A 23,774-nucleotide genomic window follows, 5' to 3' on the forward strand; every position below is an offset into this window, starting at 1 on the left:
TGTGTCTAGTGATTGTAATTGGTGATGATATTCTTAATATTGGGGGTGATTCCGAGTTGTTCGCTCGTTATTTTTTTTCGCTACGGAGCGATTAGTCGCAAACTGCGCATGCGCAATGTTCGCAGTGCGCCTGTGCCAAGTAAATCTGCACAAAAGTTTGGTATTTTACTCACGGCGTAATGAAGTTTTTTCTTCGTTCTGGTGATCGTAGCGTGATTGACAGGAAGTGGGTGTTTCTGGGCGGAAACTGGCCGTTTTATGGGAGTGTGCGGAAAAACGCTGGCGTTTCTGGGAAAAACGCGGGAGTGTCTGAAGAAACGGGGGAGTGGCTGGGCGAACGCTGGGTGTGTTTGTGACGTCAAACCAGGAACGAAACTGACTGAACTGATCGCTAATCGTGAGTAGGTCTGGAGCTACTCAGAAACTGCTAAGAAATTTCTATTCGCAATTCTGCTAATCTTTCGTTCGCAATTCTGCTATGCTAAGATACACTCCCAGAGGGCGGCGGCTTAGCGTGTGCAATGCTGCTAAAAGCAGCTAGCGAGCGAACAACTCGGAATGAGGGCCTTTATGATAATGATCTCCATAAAACTATTACAGCACAAAATGCATTCTTACAGATGGGTTTATCTTGACTTTTAATAGGATTTACTGAGACTGGCAAATCGTACTTAATCCCCTGCTGTAATGACTTAATCCCCTGCTGTTTTGTTCTCTGTATTGTATTGCAACTGAGAACAATAGATGAAAGGCTTATGCTAATAATTCATGTTGTGCCTAGGCGCAGAAAACTAATCAAGATAACCGTGGACCCATCTGTATATAGATATATTTGATACATTTTTAAGCCTCTTCTACATTTCTACGTTGTGTATACCCTGCAAAATCACAATGGTTTGGTATCTTATACTGTAAATGAATACTTGAAGACTGATTCCATATCTAAAAAACGAAAATGTTTATTAACATACAAGGTATTGTCTGTGATTTCAAGGGTTCTCAATGATTGTAATGGTCCAAGAAACTGGGTTGTCAAAGCCCTTGGTCCTGCAACAGGATTGTCAAATCCCAGCCCTTGTGTAGTCCCCATTCACTTGAAACTGATACTCACAGAGAAGGGAACAGACAGCAATGCTGCCTGCTGTTAATAGAGGAGGTCCCGGAGCTATTCAATTCAGTGCGCTGTTAATAGAGGAGGTCCTCGAGCTATTCAATTCAGTGCACTGTTAATAGAGGAGGTCCTCGAGCTATTCAATTCAGTGCACTGTTAACAGAGGAGGTCTCGGAGCTATTCAATTCAGCATGCTGTGTGATGAGCAACCACTGTGTCTCATTCCTGTTTGTTTCACAAATCAAGGCAAGGGTTATGAGACAGGATGATCTCCTATTCTGGACCTTATAGTCATCGAGGAATCCCTAGATAAAAGTATACCTGGAGCTCAGTTTAGTGAGATTATTGAACACATATAAGTGCTAAATGTAACCCTTAAGTGGAAATTCATAACACCTTCCACTTGGAGGAATTTTGTCTTGAGATAGGGTTACCAGACCACACATGTGATGTAATTCCAACTTCCCGCAAGGTTTCATCACAGTTACATATGAAACGTGGCATGTTTGAGTGGTAAAACCTGCAATGCATGTGACGGAACTGAGATGAAGGTGCAGAGATTTCTAAATTCAGTCAATCACTGTAGACTGACTCACCCGAGTGATCAAATGCTGCAGGTCTGATACCTGCCCAGATGGGTTTATCGGTCTAGTCCAGTGGTTCTCAAACTCAGTCCTCAAGACCCCACACAGGTCCACATTTTCCAGGTCACCCGACAGGTGTGCTGTGTGTCACCAACTGTCACATTTTAAAATCCACAGGTGACCTGGAAAACATGAACTGTGTGGGGTCCTGAGGACCGGGTTTGAGAACCTGTGGTCTAGTCTGATAATATTACTGTGCTCTGCAAGACAACATTGCTGTCCCCTATGGCGGAGATATGGCTAAACAGCTGTGACCTGTATGATGTCTTCCTGTTTTGTGTCCGTTCCATTCCCTATAGGGCGAGATTGGCAATAGCGGGCTTCCGGGCCCAGCTGTAAGTAAACCCTCTTGAATTGGCCATCCGTTTGGGCCCTTGGTTTGAGCTGGCTGGTCTCGCCCTTGCAATGGCTTAGAACGCTTTATCTGTCCTGTGCATTTGCTGCCTTCTCCTGCACGGTCACTTTGAAAGGTTGAACTGGGTTCTTGGTGGCTCATTTCTTCCCTCCCACTAATGATCCGGCTTGAATTAAATATCCGCAGGGCATGCCAGGCTTTCCAGGAGTCCTCGGCCGACCGGTAGGTGATGCACTTCGTCTAATTATCAGGGTCTGCTTCATTTGCATGCAGCATGGGTACGAATAATCAGAGCTTCTTAAACAAGAGGTTGGCACAATGAGGCACAACTGTACTTTACACTGCTTGCCATTAGTAATTCCTACACCTGCCCAAAGACTCTCTGTCCTTCTAAAGATAATAATTTGTCATGTAGGTAACTGGCTTGAAATTAATTTTAAATATCTGCGAAACATTGTGAAATATCTTGAAAAAAACAAAATTTTTGGGGGGATAAACACTTTAAAATCTGTTCAGGTTATATACAAATCACACAGATGTCTTGTAGTCATTTAGCAGTGGTAAGTACAGTTGGCGTCTGAGTGTGCCTCATGTCATATAAGGTGCAATTCATTTTTAAATACTTTAAGAGGCATTTCTAAGTTGCCTTGGTAAAAACCAAAATGAGAATAAGCAACCTATATACTGTAGTGAGTGATTCTAAAAGTGCATTCAGTCTAAGGGCTCAACTATTGTTTATATGAATGTAGACACTCGATGCATTAGGAATCAGTGCTTCATGAATCACAAAAGTCACGCAGTGATGTCTCATATAGGGCCTAATTCAGGCCTGACCGCTAGGCTGCGTTTTCGTACAGCTTGCGATCAGGTCTAAACTGCGCATGCCTATGCACCGCAATTCGCAGGCGCGACACACGGGTACAAAGCGGATCGCCGCTCAGCGATGGGTTTGTGCGAAGAATCCATTCGCACGGGCGTTTGCAAGGAGATTAACAGGAAGAAGGCGTTTGTGGGTGTCAACTGACCGTTTTCAGGGAGTGTTTTGACAAACGCAGGCGTGTCCAAGCGTTTGCAGGGAGGGTTCCTGACATTAATTTCCAGTCCAGGACAGGCTGAAGTGATCGCAGCGGCTGAGTAAGTCCTGGGCTGTGCAGAGACTGCACAAGATCTGTTTGTACAGCTCTGGTACACATGCGTTCGCACACTTGCAAAGCGAAAATACACTCCTCTATGGGTGGCGACTATCTGATCACAGCAGTGCAAAAATCGCTGCCTAGCAATCAGGTCTATATTAGGCCCATAGTCCCAACACTAGTGTAACCTCCCTTAAACTGTACATAGTTTGCAGACCTAATATGAAGGGCAGATGTATTAAGTCAACACTGTATATGATTTTTGTGAATACAGCAGGGACGTGCAGTCGGGAGAGGCAGGGGAGGTAGGAGGCAGTGCCTCCCCTGTGATTAATTATTAAAATAATGCAAAGAAGATACTTATGACACATATTCTGTGTCTTAAGTAACTTCTTTATTTTATTTTAATAATTTGAATTTAGTAAATTAGTTTGGGAGGCACTGATAGCAGTGCCTCCCATAGATAATGGGAACGGGGATAGAGCAGGGGGCGGGGCGGGGCCAAGCACTGGGCTGTAAAAGTCCATTAAAAAAGATGCTGAAAGCGGCACTTCTACAAGTGCCTCACTGACAGGGACACCACGCCCATGTCAGCAAGGCAGCTGTGATTGGACAGCGGATCCAGTGTTGGATCCACTGTCCAATCACCCATACGCAGCGCAGTGGGCGGGACCCGGCAGTGACAGGCGTTGGAGCTGTCCCAGCTTCTGGAGCGGTGAAGAGGTGTCCCTGAAGGCGATGGTGGTGGGAAGCCCAGAGTGCATGCGGCGGTGGCGGAGGCCAGCACTCTTCCCTCTCCTTCCTTCACCCTCTCAGCCAGCAGCAGCTCCTACACTGTCCCAGACACGCAGGCGAGAGAGTGGGGGGGGGGGGGGGGGGGGTTTGGGCACTGGGCTGGGTATTGCATTGATATATATATCAATATATATATATATATATATATATATATCAGTGCCTCCCCAGCCTATGACCTCACCGCATGTCACTGGAATACAGTCTCTTCACGGTTACTCACTGCAAGTTTGAGACCCACTAGATTAAATTCCCTCAAACATGTCCCTGTATATAACACTATGAATTGCACCTTCAAAATGTCTTTCTATAATATGAATCCAGATTAGGAGTATTCCACATTGTATGATCATATTACGGAATTAAAATGTTGCCACATTTTAAATTTATTGTTTTGTGGTCAAAACTCTTTATGCTGTGACAGCAGTTACTAAAGATATTTAATAATGTACAACAGATATCCTGATCATGTGACCCAGTCATGTGACGATTGCATGGTCCCATGGCCAATACAATACCACTGTCTGGCAGATATTCTCATTTGGCCAATTTAGACCAGCCCTGTGCTGACATCAGGATATTATTAAAATCCAACCAAATTTGAATCACCTCTGACGGTGAATGCAGTCAACTAGTGACCCTGTTTATTATGGGGCAATTGGAGGACAGAGCTGCGTAACTTGGCCACAGAAATATGAGATCATATTCACAGTACATACAAAGCCAGTGATAAAGCCTCAAATATGTATCTTTGGGGCCTATTCATGAAGCAGTGAAAAGTGTGGAGAAGTGAGCCTGTGGAGAAGTTGCCCATGGCAACCAATCAGCATTGAAGTAATATTTTTAATTTGCATTCTATAAAGTTGTATGGAGCAGCTGATTGGTTACCATGGGCAACTTCTCCAAAAGCTCACTTCACACTTTTCACTGCTTTATGAATAGACCCCTATATTCTGGCTGCAAGACCAATACGTTGATACAATGTGGATTGTGTACAGTATAAATGACCACAATATAAATAATCCATTGATCAGTATTTGGCCAATCCTTTGACACTGCCAGATTATGTGCAGTCATTTTAGTTTAATAATTGTTCATTATGATTTTCCAGGGTAATCCAGGAGAACCGGGGCAACAGGGCCCTCCCGTAAGTACACTTACTTCTATTCTTACATGTTTCTAGACAATGCACAATGTACCCATCTAATTAGATGCATGCAGTTTATGGAGGATATTCAATTACAACTGAAAGTTCCTACAGGGTGGAAAGATGCCACTTTCCACCGATAATCTGAACTTTCCGACACTTCAATATTCAATTGAAGTGTCGTTTTTTCTGCCCTGTCGGAAATTCCGACAAGTCGAAAAACACATGGATGTGCGAAATCTCTGCTCATGCAAGTGTTTTCGACCCCACCGCAGACGAAAACGGTCCATTTTCAACCATTCATTTTCGCCCATAAGAGAGGGCGGAAATGAATGATCGGAATGGGAGGTGAAACGGGCGGAAACTCCCCGCTACTGAATACTGAAGTGTCGGATCCCAGAGGATCCGGCTGTGATTGAATATCCCCCTACGTGGCTGTAACCATGCAATTTATAACTGATTACAACCAATGGTCTTGACAGTCTCCGTTCTCACCTGTCCTGTTCTCTTATAGGGTCTTCAAGGATCTCCAGGCGTAAAGGTATGTAATAACTGATGATATGTGTGCTCTTGATGGTGGAATGCAGGTTAAATAGTAGACACCAGCGGAATTCTAATACAGCAGACAGCCAAGTTCTTAACCATGGCCCTCATTCCAAGTTGTTCGCTCGCTAGCGGCTTTTAGCAGCATTGCACACGCTAGGCCGCCGCCCTCTGGGAGTGTATTTTAGCAGAATAGCGAACGAAAGATTAGCAGAACTGCTACTAAATAATTCCTTGCAGTTTCTGAGTAGCTCCAGACCTACTCACGGATTGCGATCAGCTCGGTCCGTTTCATTCCTGGTTTGACGTCACAAACACGCCCAGCGTTCGGCCAGCCACTCCCCCGTTTCTCCAGACTCTCCCGCGTTTTTCCCTGACACGCCTGCGTTTTTTAGCACGCTCCCGGAAAACGCTAAGTTGCCACCCAGAAACGCCCCTTTCCTGTCAATCATTCACCGATCAGCAGAGCGACTGAAAAGCGCAGCAGGATCCACAGCAAATCTGCTGAGTTTTTAGTTAAATAACTAAGCGCATGCGCCCTGCGTGCCTTGCGCATGCGCAATTAGCACCAAATCGCAGCATACCGGAAATCGGCAACGAGCGAACAACTCGAAATGAACCCCCATGTGTATGGTTTATTGTAGTGTAGCAGGGTTTGTACAGCTGACAGTTATAGTCAGTGTGCTGGACGGATGATGGGAGCGGAACTTGAGCAGTACCCTACAGAGGAACAGCCTCTCATGTATGTGGTTGTAACAGCGGTGATACCGGAATATGCAGGTGTAACAGCGGTGATACCGGAATATAACACAGGCTACAGCCAGGATGTAAATGGAACACGTCTTTGGTACACTGTGGCGCTCTTTCACAGTGGCAAGATGACGCCACGCATATGTAGAAGACCAAATGGTTAAATATGTAGTTACTGTAGCGCAGGAGCGCACTCCATACCTCAACACCGATTAGGAAGACAGCAAGTCAACGACTTGCAATAATACATATACGATGAGGCAATAGGTGGCCATACTGAATAAGACTGAGGAAGAGTTGCGAGAGCCCATTTGCCCAGACCATATATTTGTTTGGATGTAGATAATAATGATGATTAGTTTATGTTTGTTTTTTGCTTCTAGGGAAATCAAGGAGAACCGGGGCCCAGCGTAAGGGTGAGTTACAGCTTACCTATAAGATTGAAGATGATAACTCCCACTAGGCTCTTGTTACCCTACACAGGGGCAAATGCAGGGGGGGTTTGCAGATGTTTGATTTTAGAGTGATTGTTGCCAGTCCATGCATAATTAGCATGTAACAAGCTATAGTCTGCCCAAAACAAAGTGCAGTTTATGTAATACAGTACGTCAGACATCTGCAGGCCCAATGATCAGCTGCTAGCCATGCTGTGTGGAAGAGGGGTTTCTGGGTAACTGGAAACCCCCCCTGTGTTTGCCTATGCTACATTCCACCTCCCCAAATTTGGTGAATATTTAAATCATATGAAGTGATATTTTGACTTAACGGAATGATGGTGTAGACAAGACAGTATATGTATAAGTGTGATAGTCTCGTTCTGATTTCTAGGGTTTGCCAGGTCCTCAGGGCATCGTTGGACCACCTGGACTTCCAGGGCCCTCTGGATTGGTGGTAAGTAGTGACCCACACAACACAGTGACCTTAACCGATATATGAGGATGATCAAACTTTAGAAAGCTGGGTTTTTTACTAAATAGAAAAATGCAATCAATTGGGACCCACTGCCTACACGCTGGGTGGCTGTGATTTTTTGGGCTGGACCAATTTTCAATGACCTAGGAACTGATGACATCAATGAGGCTCATACTGAATCATGCCTCAGTGATGTCACTAGTTCCTGTTAAATTCATACGTTGCATTCTTGTGAATATTGACTCAGCTCAAGCAATGTCTGGTTGCTCTGAGAGCACTTTATTGTACTTTCGGATAATGGCGATTGGGGTAACATGGAGCTATTGGAGGTCACGGGACATTATCATAGGCTCTCGAGTCACAGTTTTCAGACGCAAAGTTTGTATACTGAAAACATAATTTAATCGCAAGACTGTATGAATTAGTAATTGGTGTATTTCATGTTTCCAACACTAGGGGCCTCAAGGACCTCCTGGAGCGGCGGGTTTGGCGGTATGTTTTGGGACTGGATCCTCATATAATTCAGCACCACTTCTGCTCTGCTGAGAGATAGAGATGACACGTAATGTTATTGTGTCTTTGTTCCAGGGAGAACCAGGAAAAAATGGAAGAGACGGAAGAGATGGAATACCTGGGAAAGATGGAGAGCCTGGACTTCCAGGAAAGATGGTAATGTGTCCACCAGGGATATCTCTTTATCTCAAGCACTACGACAGTTTCCTCAGCTCATTTTATTGACTTTGCATCTATTAAAAACAATAGATGCACTTAAAGGAAACAGCACATCCCATTTTTGGGACACAGTCTAGTTGAATAGTGGTTGGAAAGGGGTTCACTACGATATGCCGGCGGTCGGGCTCCCGGCGACCAGCATACCGGCGCCGGGAGCCCGACCGCCGGCTTACCGACAGTGTGGCGAGCGCAAATGAGCCCCTTGCGGGCTCGCTGGGCTCGCCACGCTACGGGCACGCTGGCGCGCTACACGCGCCACATTATTTTATTCTCCCTCCAGGGGGGTCGTGGACCCCCACGAGGGAGAATAAGTGTCGGTATGCCGGCTGTCGGGCTCCCGGCGCCAGTATGCTGGTCGCCGGGAGCCCGACCGCCGGCATACTGAAGACCACCCGTTGGAAAGACAGGGTGAAGCCGGGAAGACCAGGGTATGGCCAGATCTTGTCCCAATTATTTTCCTCCTGCAATCTTGGCAGACCATTTTCATCCAATTTGGTCAAAGTTCAATCTGGTTATGTTGATGGGGCAGGACCAAAAATGTAGTCATCTGTGTGGGACAATCTAATTGTTAGGCCTGACAAGTGTATAACCAGATCTGTACGGTTTGTCTTCCCGCCAGCCACAGATCCATTTGTTTGGTGATGGAATAAAATGGCTTGTAGCGATAAGTCTGACCAGCTTTGCACTTTGTTTTACATTTAACTTTTATTTTTTGTTTTCGTTTAGGGTATTTCAGGGCTTTCAGGTCCTGCCGGAGTCAAAGGAGAAGTAGGAGAACCAGGGGTCCCTGGAGAGGTGAATTGCCTACATTTTATTGCCTAAGCCGTATATACATATATTTATCACAATACACAGAAATAAACCATGTACATTTGATGTATTTCCAGTTTGTTGTTGGAACTCCTGGGCCAAAAGGAGAGAAGGTAAGAAATATAAGAAATAGCTAAATGCAGCTAGAAGCGGTATAGGCAGGGCTGTTTCTAGCCAATTTGGCCCCCAGTGCAGGATTTAAAAATGTGAGCCCCCCCATTGACATTAAAAAAGTCCCGTCCCCCCCCCATAGATATAAAAACCACATATTTGCGCATGCCAAAGGTGCGCGCGCTCCCGGCAAGGCCTAGCTAAAATGGGCGTGGTCTCTCTAAAATGGGCGTGGTCTCACCTGAAATACTACCTTACTCCCCAGTTTGTGACCCTGCACCAACAGATCACAGCCACCACAAGGGGGGGGGGGGGGAATTCCACCATATTAAGCACCACACAATAATGCCCCCTGCACCATATTATGCCACACGTAGCAATGCCCTTGATACATTATGCCCTACAGTAAAGCTTCTAATTACTTTTAAATTACCTGCTTGTTGCCAAGGGTTTCACACGCTGAGTGTCATGCTCGTTGCCAGGGGTTTCATGCTCTGGAACGGGTGTCATGATCATTGTAGGGGCTCAGGGGTGTGTAATGTTAGTTTCCAGGGGTGTGCAATGCTAGTTGCCAGGGGTGTGTAGTGCTAGTTGTCAGGCGTGTGTAGTGCTCGTTCTCAGGGCTCAGGGCTGTGTAATGCTATTTTCCAGGGCTTTGTAATGCTATTTGCCAGGGCTGTGTAATGCTAGTTGCCAGGGCTGTGTAATGCTAGTTGCCAGGGGTGCAGAGGCAGAACTCTGGGAGGCAACAGAGTCATCTGCCACCGGGCTCCTGCTCTGAAGGGGGGCACCTCTCCTCCCATTCTGTGAGACCATTGAATTAAGTTAATTGATAGCTGCCGCTGTCTTTTCAGTGGCCGACTTCTTCACCCTATCCGTTTGATAGATAGACAGTGTCTAGTTAGACAGTCAATAGATAGACACCATATATTAGACAGACATTAGGTCGGCAGGGTCAAAAGGTCGACAGGGGCAAAAGGTCGACATGGTCAAAAGGTCGACCTGGTCAAAAGGTCGACATGAAAATTGTCGACATAAAAAAGATAGACAATTTTTTTTTTTTTTTAATGTAACATGTTTTTGGATTATTTCATACTTTCTCTATCCATGTCGGCAAAGAGTTGGTTATAAACCTTGTGGCGAGCACAGCGAGCCACCGTGCCCGAAGCGTGGCGAGCGAAGCGAGCCCCGAAAGGGTATGCCTTTCTACAATTGGGGGTCCCAGATGACAAAACTATCCACACAAACCACAAAAAACATGGTGTCTACCTTTTTCATGTCGACCTTTTGATCCTGTCGACCTAATGTCCATATAACATATGGTGTCTATCTATTGACTGTCTAACTAGACACTATCTATCTTTCATACCGGAACCCTTCCTCACTGGTCCCTGCACCTTACAGATCACACCCTCTTTATTATACACACCCAGGATTAGAAACCACAACCTATTACACTGGAAGCAGACACATTACTAATGAAGCTGTTTGCTCCTGTATAGGAAATATGAGAATTGTAACTATATGAAGATACTTCTCTGACAATTACACGTAACTTCATATAGTTAGAATTCTCCTGTTTCCTGTACAGGAGCAAATAGCTCCATCAGTAAAGTGTCTGCTGTCAGTGTAACAGGTCATGGGTTCTAATCCTGGGTATGACTGCTAAGAATTGTGTGATTTAAAATAAAAGACAATTAAATGTATAAATACAGTATATAATTTCTCTATCGTCCTAGTGGATGCTGGGGTTCCTGAAAGGACCATGGGGAATAGCGGCTCCGCAGGAGACAGGGCACAAAAAGTAAAGCTTTACGATCAGGTGGTGTGTACTGGCTCCTCCCCCTATGACCCTCCTCCAAGCCTCAGTTAGATTTTTGTGCCCGGCCGAGAAGGGTGCAATCTAGGTGGCTCTCCTAAAGAGCTGCTTAGAAAAGTTTAGCTTAGGTTTTTTATTTTACAGTGAGTCCTGCTGGCAACAGGATCACTGCAACGAGGGACTTAGGGGAGAAGAAGTGAACTCACCTGCGTGCAGGATGGATTGGCTTCTTGGCTACTGGACATTAGCTCCAGAGGGACGATCACAGGTACAGCCTGGATGGTCACCGGAGCCTCGCCGCCGGCCCCCTTGCAGATGCTGAAACGAGAAGAGGTCCAGAATCGGCGGCAGAAGACTCCTCAGTCTTCTTAAGGTAGCGCACAGCACTGCAGCTGTGCGCCATTTTCCTCTCAGCACACTTCACACGGCAGTCACTGAGGGTGCAGGGCGCTGGGAGGGGGGCGCCCTGGGAGGCAAATGAAAACCTTTTTTGGCTAAAAATACCTCACATATAGCCTCCGGGGGCTATATGGAGATATTTAACCCCTGCCAGAATCCACTAAAGAGCGGGAGACGAGCCCGCCGAAAAAGGGGCGGGGCCTATCTCCTCAGCACACAGCGCCATTTTCCTCACACAGCTCCGCTGGTCAGGAAGGCTCCCAGGCTCTCCCCTGCACTGCACTACAGAAACAGGGTAAAACAAGAGAGGGGGGGCAAAATTGTGGCAAAACTATATTATTAAAGCAGCTATACAGGGAGCACTTATTATAAGGCTATCCCTGTCATATATAGCGCTTTTGGTGTGTGCTGGCAAACTCTCCCTCTGTCTCCCCAAAGGGCTAGTGGGGTCCTGTCTTCGTTAAGAGCATTCCCTGTGTGTCTGCTGTGTGTCGGTACGTGTGTGTCGACATGTATGAGGACGATATTGGTGTGGAGGCGGAGCAATTGCCAAATATGGGGATGTCACCTCCTAGGGGGTCGACACCAGAATGGATGCCTTTATTTATGGAATTACGGGATAGTGTCAACACGCTAAAGCAGTCGTTTGACGACATGAGACGGCCGGACAATCAATTAGTGCCTGTCCAGGCGCCTCAAACACCGTCAGGGGCTGTAAAACGCCCTTTGCCTCAGTCGGTCGACACAGACCCAGACACAGGCACTGATTCCAGTGGCGACGGTGACGAATCAACCGTATTTTCCAGTAGGGCCACACGTTATATGATTTTGGCAATGAAGGAGGCGTTACATATTGCTGATACTACAGGTACCACAAAACAGGGTATCATGTGGGGTGTGAAAAAACTACCTATAGTTTTTCCTGAATCAGATGAATTAAATGAGGTGTGTGATGAAGCGTGGGTTGCCCCCGATAAAAAAAAAAATGCTAATTTCAAAGAAGTTATTGGCTTTATACCCTTTCCCGCCAGAGGTTAGGGCGCGCTGGGAAACACCTCCTAGGGTGGACAAGGCGCTCACACGCTTATCAAAACAAGTGGCGTTACCCTCTCCTGAGACGGCCGCACTTAAAGATCCAGCAGATAGGAGGATGGAAAATATCCAAAAAAGTATATACACACATACAGGTGTTATACTACGACCAGCTATAGCGACAGCCTGGATGTGCAGTGCTGGGGTAGCTTGGTCAGAGTCCCTGATTGAAAATATTGATACCCTGGATAGGGACAATGTTTTACTGTCTTTAGAGCAAATAAAGGATGCATTTCTTTATATGCGTGATGCACAGAGGGATATCTGCACACTGGCATCACGGGTAAGTGCTATGTCCATTTCGGCCAGAAGAAGTTTATGGACGCGACAGTGGTCAGGCGATGCGGACTCAAAACGGCATATGGAAGTTTTGCCGTATAAAGGGGAGGAGTTATTTGGTGTCGGTCTATCGGATTTGGTGGCCACGGCTACAGCCGGGAAATCCACCTTTTTACCTCAAGTCACTCCCCAACAGAAAAAGACACCGACTTTTCAACCGCAGCCCTTTCGTTCCTTTAAAAACAAGAGAGCAAAGGGATATTCATATCTGCCACGAGGCAGAGGAAGGGGGAAGAGACAGCAACAGGCAGCTCCTTCCCAGGAACAGAAGCCCTCCCCCGCTTCTACAAAAGCCTCAGCATGACGCTGGGGCTTCTCAAGCGGACTCGGGGGCGGTGGGGGGTCGTCTCAAGAATTTCAGCGCGCAGTGGGCTCACTCGCAGGTAGATCCCTGGATCCTGCAGATAATATCTCAGGGGTACAGGTTGGAACTAGAGACGGATCCACCTCGCCGTTTCCTGAAGTCTGCTTTACCAACGTCCCCCTCCGACAGGGTGACGGTCTTGGAAGCCATTCACAAGCTGTACTCTCAGCAGGTGATAGTCAAGGTACCCCTTTTACAACAAGGAAAGGGGTATTATTCCACTCTATTTGTGGTACCGAAGCCGGATGGCTCGGTAAGACCTATTCTAAATCTGAAATCCTTGAACCTGTACATAAAGAAGTTCAAGTTCAAGATGGAGTCACTCAGAGCAGTGATAGCGAACCTGGAAGAAGGGGACTTTATGGTATCCTTGGACATCAAGGATGCGTATCTCCACGTTCCAATTTACCCCTCACACCAGGGGTACCTCAGGTTCGTCGTACAGAACTGTCACTATCAGTTTCAGACGCTGCCGTTCGGATTGTCCACGGCACCTCGGGTCTTTACCAAGGTAATGGCAGAGATGATGATTCTTCTTCGAAGAAAAGGCGTATTAATTATCCCATACTTGGACGATCTCCTAATAAGGGCAAGGTCCAGAGAACAGCTAGAGATGGGATTAGCACTGTCTCAAGAAGTGCTAAAACAGCACGGGTGGATTCTGAATATTCCAAAATCCCAGTTAATTCCGACAACACGTCTGCTGTTCCTAGGGATGATTCTGGACACGGTTCAGAAAAAGGTTTTTCTCCCGGAGGAAAAAGCCAAGGAGTTATCCGAGCTTGTCAGGAACCTCCTAAAACCAGGAAAGGTGTCTGTACATCAATGCACAAGAGTCCTGGGAAAAATGGTGGCTTCTTACGAAGCAATTCCATTCGGCAGATTCCACGCAAGAATTTTCCAGAGGGATCTGTTGGACAAATGGTCAGGGTCGCATCTTCAGATGCGCCAGCGGATAACCCTGTCTCCAAGGACAAGGGTATCTCTTCTGTGGTGGTTGCAGAGTGCTCATCTATTGGAGGGCCGCAGATTCGGCATACAGGATTGGATCCTGGTGACCACGGACGCCAGCCTGAGAGGCTGGGGAGCAGTCACACAAGGAAGAAACTTCCAGGGCGTGTGGTCGAGCCTGGAAACGTCTCTTCACATAAACATTCTGGAACTAAGAGCAATCTACAATGCTCTAAGCCAGGCAGAACCTCTGCTTCAAGGAAAACCGGTGTTGATCCAGTCGGACAACATCACGGCAGTCGCCCATGTGAACAGACAGGGCGGCACAAGAAGCAGGAGTGCAATGGCAGAAGCTGCAAGGATTCTTCGCTGGGCAGAGAATCATGTGATAGCACTGTCAGCAGTGTTCATCCCGGGAGTGGACAACTGGGAAGCAGACTTCCTCAGCAGACACGACCTTCACCCGGGAGAGTGGGGACTTCATCCAGAAGTTTTCCACATGCTGGTAACCCGTTGGGAAAGACCAATGGTGGACATGATGGCGTCTCGCCTCAACAAAAAACTGGACAGGTATTGCGCCAGGTCAAGAGATCCGCAGGCAATAGCTGTGGACGCGCTGGTAACGCCTTGGGTGTACCAGTCGGTGTATGTGTTTCCTCCTCTGCCTCTCATACCAAAAGTATTGAGAATTATACGGCAAAGAGGCGTAAGAACGATACTAGTGGTTCCGGATTGGCCAAGAAGGACTTGGTACCCGGAACTTCAAGAGATGATCACGGAAGATCCGTGGCCTCTACCTCTGAGAAGGGACTTGCTTCAGCAGGGTCCCTGTCTGTTTCAAGACTTACCGCGGCTGCGTTTGACGGCATGGCGGTTGAACGCCGGATCCTAAAGGAAAAAGGCATGCCGGAAGAAGTCATTCCTACTTTGATTAAAGCAAGGAAGGAAGTAACCGCGCAACATTATCACCGCATTTGGCGAAAATATGTTGCGTGGTGCGAGGATCGGAGTGCTCCGACGGAGGAATTTCAACTGGGTCGATTCCTACATTTCCTGCAATCAGGATTGTCTATGGGTCTCAAATTGGGATCTATTAAGGTTCAAATTTCGGCCCTGTCGATTTTCTTCCAAAAAGAATTGGCTTCAGTTCCTGAAGTCCAGACTTTTGTTAAGGGAGTGCTGCATATACAGCCCCCTGTGGTGCCTCCAGTGGCACCGTGGGATCTCAATGTTGTTTTGGACTTTCTCAAATCTCATTGGTTTGAACCACTAAAAACTGTGGATTTGAAATATCTCACATGGAAAGTGACCATGCTACTAGCCCTGGCTTCGGCCAGGAGAGTGTCAGAACTGGCAGCTTTATCTTACAAAAGCCCATATCTGATTTTCCATTCGGACAGGGCAGAACTGCGGACTCGTCCGCATTTTCTCCCTAAGGTGGTGTCAGCATTTCATCTGAACCAACCTATTGTAGTGCCTGCGGCTACAAGCGACTTGGAGGACTCCAAGTTGTTGGACGTTGTCAGAGCTTTAAAAATATACATTTCAAGGACAGCTGGAGTCAGGAAATCTGACTCGCTGTTTATACTATATGCTCCCAACAAGTTGGGCGCTCCTGCGTCTAAGCAGACTATTGCTCGCTGGATTTGTAGTACGATTCAGCTTGCACATTCTGTGGCAGGCCTGCCACAGCCAAAATCGGTAAAAGCCCACTCCACAAGGAAGGTGGGTTCTTCTTGGGCGGCTGCCCGAGGGGTCTCGGCATTACAACTCTGCCGAGCGGCTACGTGGTCGGGGGAGAACACGTTTGTAAAATTCTACAAATTTGATACCCTGGCTAAGGAGGACCTGGAGTTCTCTCATTCGGTGCTGCAGAGTCATCCGCACTCTCCCGCCCGTTTGGGAGCTTTGGTATAATCCCCATGGTCCTTTCAGGAACCCCAGCATCCACTAGGACGATAGAGAAAATAAGAATTTACTTACCGATAATTCTATTTCTCTGAGTCCGTAGTGGATGCTGGGCGCCCATCCCAAGTGCGGATTATCTGCATTACTTGTACATAGTTACAAAAATCGGGTTATTATTGTTGTGAGCCATCTTTTCAGAGGCTCCGCTGTTATCATACTGTTAACTGGGTTTAGATCACAGGTTGTACGGTGTGATTGGTGTGGCTGGTATGAGTCTTACCCGGGATTCATAAATCCTTCCTTATTGTGTACGCTCGTCCGGGCACAGTACCTAACTGAGGCTTGGAGGAGGGTCATAGGGGGAGGAGCCAGTACACACCACCTGATCGTAAAGCTTTACTTTTTGTGCCCTGTCTCCTGCGGAGCCGCTATTCCCCATGGTCCTTTCAGGAACCCCAGCATCCACTACGGACTCCGAGAAATAGAATTATCGGTAAGTAAATTCTTATTTTTTTTTTCAGAACACTCCACACACACACACACACACACACACACACACACACACACACACACACACACACACACACACACACACACACACATTGTGCTGCAGTAGTGAATATTATAGCTGTAACTTGTGGCAGTGTTCTGTTTTTTTCAGAACACTCCACACACAAACACACACACGCACACACACACACACACACACACACACACACACACACACACACATTTATCTTAATATAGGAAATAGGGGGGCACCAAAATGTATCTTGCCTCCGGGCAACTGGGACAAACTTACGCCACTGCAGGGCTGTGTAGTGCTAGTTGCCAGGGCTGTGTAGTGCTACTGTAGTTGCCAGGGGTGTGCAATGCTAGTTGCCAGGGGTGTGTAGTGCTAGTTGCCATGGGCGTGTAGTGCTAGTTGCCAGGGCTGTGTAATGCCAGTTGCCAGGTCTGTGTAGTGCTCGTTGACAGGGGTGTGTACAGAGCCCACCAGCCCGCACCTCCCTCCTCCTGCCCGCCGTTGCTCCATTGCTCCCCCTCCTCCCCATCATTAGTACTCTGCTCGGGGGCAGAGTTTCTAGAAATAACACATTGCATTGTGATGTCACAATGAAAACGCGTCATTATGTGAAACTCCGCCCCCCGAGCGGTATACTTATGACAGGGAGGAGGTTAAGCACCAGGAGCAAGCAAAAGTGCTGCAACAGGCCCCACGTGCGACGGCACGCCTTTCCCGCTGCAAGAAACAACTGGGTACACGTACATTGTAGTTACAGATGTGACAATGTTCAGCTGACAGCGGCTGTGCACGGCACGTGTGTACGCCCCGGATCCATAGGAATGCAAGTGACAGTGCGCATGCCTGTGACTAGTTGCGGCAAGGTGCATGTAATCATTGCCGCGATGTTCATGGACGTGGCAGTTAGCTGGACAATGTCACATCTGTATACACAAGGTATTAGTAATTGCGCTGAGTGTCATTACGGCTCAATATGATTATATCATTAGGATAGTAAACTGCTTTCACATCTATATATTTCCTGCAAGGGGTATTTCTATATAGGCGTGTGTGTTTGGCGGGGAGGCTCTGAGTAGGGTCTCTAGCTCCATAAAAGGGTGCAGCTGCACCCAACCCTTGAAGGTGCTCAAGCCCTCATAACTATACACCCCAGAGGGCAGGAGGGTAAGTCACATAGATTTGGCTCACTAGCCTGTTACTCAGAGCATCTTACAGGTGCTCCAAGAGGCAGAACAGCTTCCAACGGCACTAAAGGAGAAGACGTATCATCTCTCCCAACACAGTGCAGGAGCTGTGAGCCAGAGCAGGCGTGTTATGCAGGCGAGAATAGGTGCAGCTGGTACCACACCCAGACCATCCCACCCTGTGCGGCCGCTCTAGCCTCACTACAGCCCTGGGTTACAGGGAATTAAGCTTATCAGTAACATTTTACTTCCCTTTAGCAGTTCCACCTGACAGTAATTATTTACTGAGAATTATTTAATCTTTAAAACGTTAAAGTAACGGGAAGTATGTGACTGTAATATATATATATATATCCTTGTTTTTCAAAAAATGTCTCTGTATTTCTTTGTTTTGCATATTTAATGATTGCATTTGGGCTTTTACAGTGTGTGTCTTGTTGCATTTCCTATCTATTAGGGTGCTTCCGGAGACCAAGCAAGCAAACTACCAGGAGAACCGGTGGGTATATCGTGTAATTAAGGTTGTTATCAGTTCTGGGAGAGATTTCCTGTATGTCTACTGTAAACAGATATATTTACTGGTTCCTCACTGCTGTGGGGCCAATGTTTCTCTCTGTGGCGATGTTGTACAACTCTGTATCAGTGGTAAGGCTTCCTAGCCACTTCTTCTAGTGATATGTGATAATGCGATGTGCTGTGTTACAGGGTGAAAAGGGAGACAGAGGTTTGCCGGGTCTACGAGGAGAGAAGGTGATTATAGACAATGGGGGATAAAAATCCCATGGGAAATATTATATATATTACATATTCTATATGTATGCATATATATCTGTATATACAGTGTATCTATCTGTCTATCTTTCTGTCTATCTATCTATCTATCTATCTATATATAGATGTATCTCATTCTCTGGGTAAGATAAGATGCCAGTTTGTTCATATGGTACATATTATTATGGCAATCGGGAACTGGGATATATATCAACATTTTTATATTTTGTTCACGAATCTGACTTATTGTATTCATATGACATAAGAACACACACACACACACACACACACACACACACACACACACACATATGTATATATTAAGCGTAGGAGAGTGGCTCATTTGATAACCTTTGTTTTTATGTATATTTATGTTTATTGCTTTTAAGGTTTTTTTTCTTATATATTTTTACATATATTATTATTAGTTAATATTATTTAGACTTTTTATTTAACGTACAGAGCATTGATTCTCAGTATGCAAATACTGTATTCCCATGCCACTACAATCTCCTTCCCCAGTGTACACCCGTTCGGCCAACTATACAAGAACTGAGACGCCCACTGTTAGCAGTTGTGCATGCCGTAGTACTGACTGGGGCATCCTTATACGCCACCATAGATCACAGCATCAAAACCTGAAACAGCCTTATGGCAGATGCAGTTACTCTGCCTGACTACGGCTTCCTATGCTTGCGACTTTGCGTCTGGGAACGCAACTGCTCACATTGACGCGTCCACGATGCTCCTATAATGCACCCACTGAACGGATCTTTTTTGCGGGCACTAGCAGCCACCTCCCAGTCATTGACCAGGAATTTCCATCACTTTTTCTGCCACATGTCTGATACCGTGTGACCCGAAAACAACAGCAGCTTTGTGCGTACACTGGGTAACGCATGCATTGTACGGGTATTCAATTGATGCTGTTTATTGCGCCGATCACGCCCATTAGTGTCAGGTTTAGCCTTAACTAACTGAAATGTGTCTCCCAGCTCCTCAGCACACCAGAATGGAGCAACAATTGAATTGCTCTGTTGGGCGCCATCTAGTGGAGGCCACTGGGAGAAACAATTTAATTTCCTGCAAATTATCTAAGTAGAGCATGTTCCTCTTTCAATATTATTACTGAAGTCTACTGTATGTAACAAAATACACCCCCATCCGCAATTCCAACTTTATCTCAGACATCATTATGAATGTGTTTAGTATCTTTTTTAAGATAAAAACAAATTGTGTTAAATCGAAGGACTTGAGCTGGAACAGGACTACAGCAATCTTATAAACAGTGTAATTTACATCCACTTGTCACATTTAGTCAGTATTAATGATTGTAGATGAAAATGAACTTACTTACTTTTGCCACTAGGGGGAAGCAGGGAGAAAAGGAGAAATTGGCGATCCAGGAGAAGACGTAAGTTATTTACGCTGGAGGTGACCTGCTGACTCCACTATGCCTCTGTATGTGCTACAAACTAATGACTGCAGAACGTGCTAATAGAATTTTCATGTGTGTTGATATTGTCAATAAACACATTATTTAGCTGTTTTAAAGGATTTGTAGCAGGTGTCATAATGAACCATTTACTCCGCCCTAAATGCGGACGATGGCAAAGATACTGTATGCCACTGGAACAGCATTGGAACCCTGATAATGGCATCCTACATCTCACTGATTTAGCCCTGAGTTGCTTATAGAGGTGCATATTAAAGTAATCAATATAGGGCTACCGTAGGTATGGTATAGGAGCACATTATATCGCAGGCATCACCTGCACTGCCACTACTTGAATTGCCCCCGATTTATAGGGTATTCATTGGTGTTGCACCATTAATTGATATCAGCACCATGGACAGGGCATGGCTGTTGGCAATCTCCTGGTGGAACAGGAAAGACATATCAGCACCATGGACAGGGCATGGCTATTGGCAATCCCCTGGTGGAACAGGAAAGACTTAGATCAGCACCATGGACAGGGCATGGTTATTGGCAATCTCCTGGTGGAACAGGATAGACATATCAGCACCATGGACAGGGCATGGCTATTGGCAATCTCCTGGTGGAACAGGAAAGACATATCAGCACCATGGACAGGGCATGGCTATTGGCAATCCCCTGGTGGAACAGGAAAGACTTAGATCAGCACCATGGACAGGGCATGGTTATTGGCAATCCCCTGGTAGAACAGTAAAGACTTAGATCAGCACCATGGACAGGGCATGGTTATTGGCAATCCCCTGGTAGAACAGTAAAGACTTAGATCAGCACCATGGACAGGGCATTGCTATTGGCAATCCCCTGGTGGAAGAGGAAAGACTTCGATCAGCACCATGGACAGGGCATGGCTATTGGCAATCCCCTGGTGGAAGAGGAAAGACTTCGATCAGCACCATGGACAGGGCATGGCTATTGGCAATCTCCTGGTGGAACATGAAAGACTTACTGTAGATCAGCACCATGGACAGGGCATGGCTATTGGCAATACCCTGGTGGAAGAGGAAAGACTTAGATCAGCACCATGGACAGGGCATGGCTATTGGCAATCTCCTGGTGGAACATGAAAGACTTACTGTAGATCAGCACCATGGACAGGGCATGGCTATTGGCAATCCCCTGGTGGAACAGGAAAGACTTAGATCAGCACCATGGACAGGGCATGGTTATAGGCAATCCCCTGGTAGAACAGTAAAGACTTAGATCAGCACCATGGACAGGGCATGGTTATTGGCAATCTCTTGATGGACCAGTAAAGGCTTATATCAGCACCATGGACAGGGCAGGGCTATTGCAAACCCCCTGATGGGCCAGTAAAGACTCTGGACCTTATTCAGTAAGGATTATATATTCTGCTAAACAGCAGAATTTACAATCCTTTTGATTGCATGCTGGGGGCCGCAGGGCAAGGCCGCCCATCATGCAAACTCCCACCCAGCCATGCGATCATGCTAAAATTGCGATTGAGGTTCAGCATGATCGCTGAAATTGTGGAAGTCCCCTGCTGGCACAGCCTGGCTGTGATGGCAGGAGGCCCGCCACCATTTTTAATATCGCAGCGGCTGCATGTGACGACACGTAGCCACCCCGATAACACCCACACCACGCCCCCCACTTGCACCGCCACACCTCCGTTTCCCCACCACCACCCCCAAAATGCTCCGTCTCCATCTCAGACAGGCGTTTGCAAATACTGCGGCCACCCGCATTTAATGCGGGACTAACGCAGAAATTATGGTTGGATAGCGAATTGCGGTCCAACCTGAATTAGGGCCTAATATCAGCCCTGTGGACAGGGCATGGCTATTGCAAATCTCCTGATGGACCAGTAAAAAGACTTATATCAGCACCATGGATAGGGCAGGGATATTGCAAATCCCTTGATGGGCCAGTAAAGACTTATATCAGAACCATGGACAGGGCAGGGATAGTGCAAATCCCATGATGGACCAAAAAAGGGGGTAATTCAGACCTGATCGGTGCTATGTGTTTTCACACAGCGGGCAATGAGGTCTGTACTGCGCATACGTATGCACCGCAATGCGCCGGCGCATCGGATGACTGCACTGGGCATCGGTGCATAGTGACGGGATGGTGCAAAAAAAGCGATCGCACGGGCGATCGCAAGGTGACTGACAGGAAGAGGCCGTTTGTGGGTGGCAACTGACTGTTTACAGGGAGTGTCCGGAGAAATGCAGGAGGGACCAGGCGTTTGGAGGGAGGGTTTCTGATGTCAGCACAAACTCATGTTTGCACAGCAACAACACATGCGATCGCACCCCTGCACAGCGAATCCCCCCTCCCCCTGTAGGCGGCGACTACCTGATCGCAGGTATGCAAAAAACGCACCCTAGCGATCAGGTCTGAATTACCCCCTAAGACTTATATCAGAACCATGGACTGGGCAGGGATATTGCAAATCCCATGATGGACCAATGAAGACTTATATCAGAACAAATTACTAGAGGTACAGTGGGACTGTACTGTCCTCCATATGAGCTCTATACGTGTTAGTTTATATTTGTTTAAGAGAACTCATGAGAGCAAATGTCTATTCATTTATATTATATATATATATTTTTTTTTTTTCTTAATAAATCGTCTAATGTTTATATACAGAAGCATCTGTGCAATTTTGAAAACTGTGTATATCATATAGTAAATCAGAAAATGGGAAAGGAGGGGGTGGTATCATTGGGGATTATGGGGATTTTTGAGACTGTAAATAAAACTAAAAAAGTAATTTAAACATGGTAAAGACACTTACATGGTTTTCTTGCAGGGGTCCAAGGGTCCCTCTGGGCCTAAAGGAGATAAGGTGAGTTGTAGATCTGTAAAACATGGAGCATCTGGCAAGGGTACGAGAGGGACTGGCATGTATGGAGTCTGATACATTTGTTATAACCTTCTACATTTATAGGGTGAGACCGGCATTGGCTTGCCGGGGCCTGCAGGACAGATAGGACCACAAGGTTTGAAGGTAATTTATATTTCCATATGGAGGTGGATAAACTTCTATACAGTAGGTTGACTTACTGTAATAGGTGCTAAAAAAAAACCCGGGATTTCCTCAAGAGAAGACATCTTTTATTGTTTTTAAAAATTATTATTTAATACTTCATAATATGATGAACAATAAACAGCATCACAAATAAAAAATAATGAACATAATTAAAAAGCATGAACGATATATAATGAGTTTTAGATATCAAAATATCATGCAAGGTTACAATTATTACATCAGCTGTGCGTAGATGGATTCAATACCAAACTGATATACAACTCATATATATATTCTAAGTGGACTGCGGGTATTTCAGAACAAAGTTCAGGATGAGTCTCACCATGTGCTGGTGCTGAGGTGGGCTAGCTGATGAAGCAGATAAGGTCCTGGGGCTGAAATGCTCGGCACCACTGCAGTAAGCTTATTCAGCCCCTCTAAAGGAATTTCCCCTCTGTAGTCCACAAAAAGAGCACGATCTCCAATCAACGCGTTTCGGTGTAAACACCTTTTTCAAGAATGGAATTATTGCTGCATATCATGGTGATTTCGAATGTATTGTTGTGGCTATTTATGAAGGGGGAGATGTTGGGTAATCGCTATCACTTAATTTCCAGGTTTGGACCTGGCTTCCGTACTGCGCATGTGCGCCCTTCATGCTGCGTCATCCCTTATCATCCCTCTCCAAAACAAAATGCATAAATACAGGGCCATAGCCAGACAAAAATGTGGTGTAGGCCGGCCCCGTCCCTATCACGTGTTATGTAATGACATCATGGCAAGGGGGCGGGGTCATCAGGACTAGGAAGATGGAGAGTGCCTAAGGATTCTATGTCATATTCACCATCATTACCTTGTTAGTAACAAACTGTTAAGCAGACACAC

At 46.3% G+C, this 23,774-nt stretch overlaps 1 protein-coding gene across 1 annotated transcript in view; it reads left to right on the forward strand.

Moving 5' to 3' along the window:
* Window positions 1-23,774, forward strand: part of COL7A1 (collagen type VII alpha 1 chain) — a 215,617-nt gene that overhangs the window by 164,385 nt on the left and 27,458 nt on the right. The window contains exons 84-97 of the mRNA XM_063941553.1: window positions 2,297-2,332; window positions 5,147-5,182; window positions 5,697-5,723; window positions 6,859-6,891; window positions 7,304-7,366; window positions 7,844-7,879; window positions 7,976-8,056; window positions 8,846-8,914; window positions 9,007-9,042; window positions 18,080-18,121; window positions 18,328-18,372; window positions 19,763-19,807; window positions 22,671-22,706; window positions 22,809-22,868. Of these exons, the coding sequence (XP_063797623.1) occupies window positions 2,297-2,332; window positions 5,147-5,182; window positions 5,697-5,723; window positions 6,859-6,891; window positions 7,304-7,366; window positions 7,844-7,879; window positions 7,976-8,056; window positions 8,846-8,914; window positions 9,007-9,042; window positions 18,080-18,121; window positions 18,328-18,372; window positions 19,763-19,807; window positions 22,671-22,706; window positions 22,809-22,868 (645 nt within the window). The remainder of the gene's footprint in view (window positions 1-2,296; window positions 2,333-5,146; window positions 5,183-5,696; window positions 5,724-6,858; window positions 6,892-7,303; window positions 7,367-7,843; window positions 7,880-7,975; window positions 8,057-8,845; window positions 8,915-9,006; window positions 9,043-18,079; window positions 18,122-18,327; window positions 18,373-19,762; window positions 19,808-22,670; window positions 22,707-22,808; window positions 22,869-23,774) is intronic.

Source organism: Pseudophryne corroboree, chromosome 9 (genome assembly GCF_028390025.1).
Source record: "Pseudophryne corroboree isolate aPseCor3 chromosome 9, aPseCor3.hap2, whole genome shotgun sequence".
Classification (NCBI taxonomy): Eukaryota; Metazoa; Chordata; class Amphibia; order Anura; family Myobatrachidae; genus Pseudophryne; species Pseudophryne corroboree.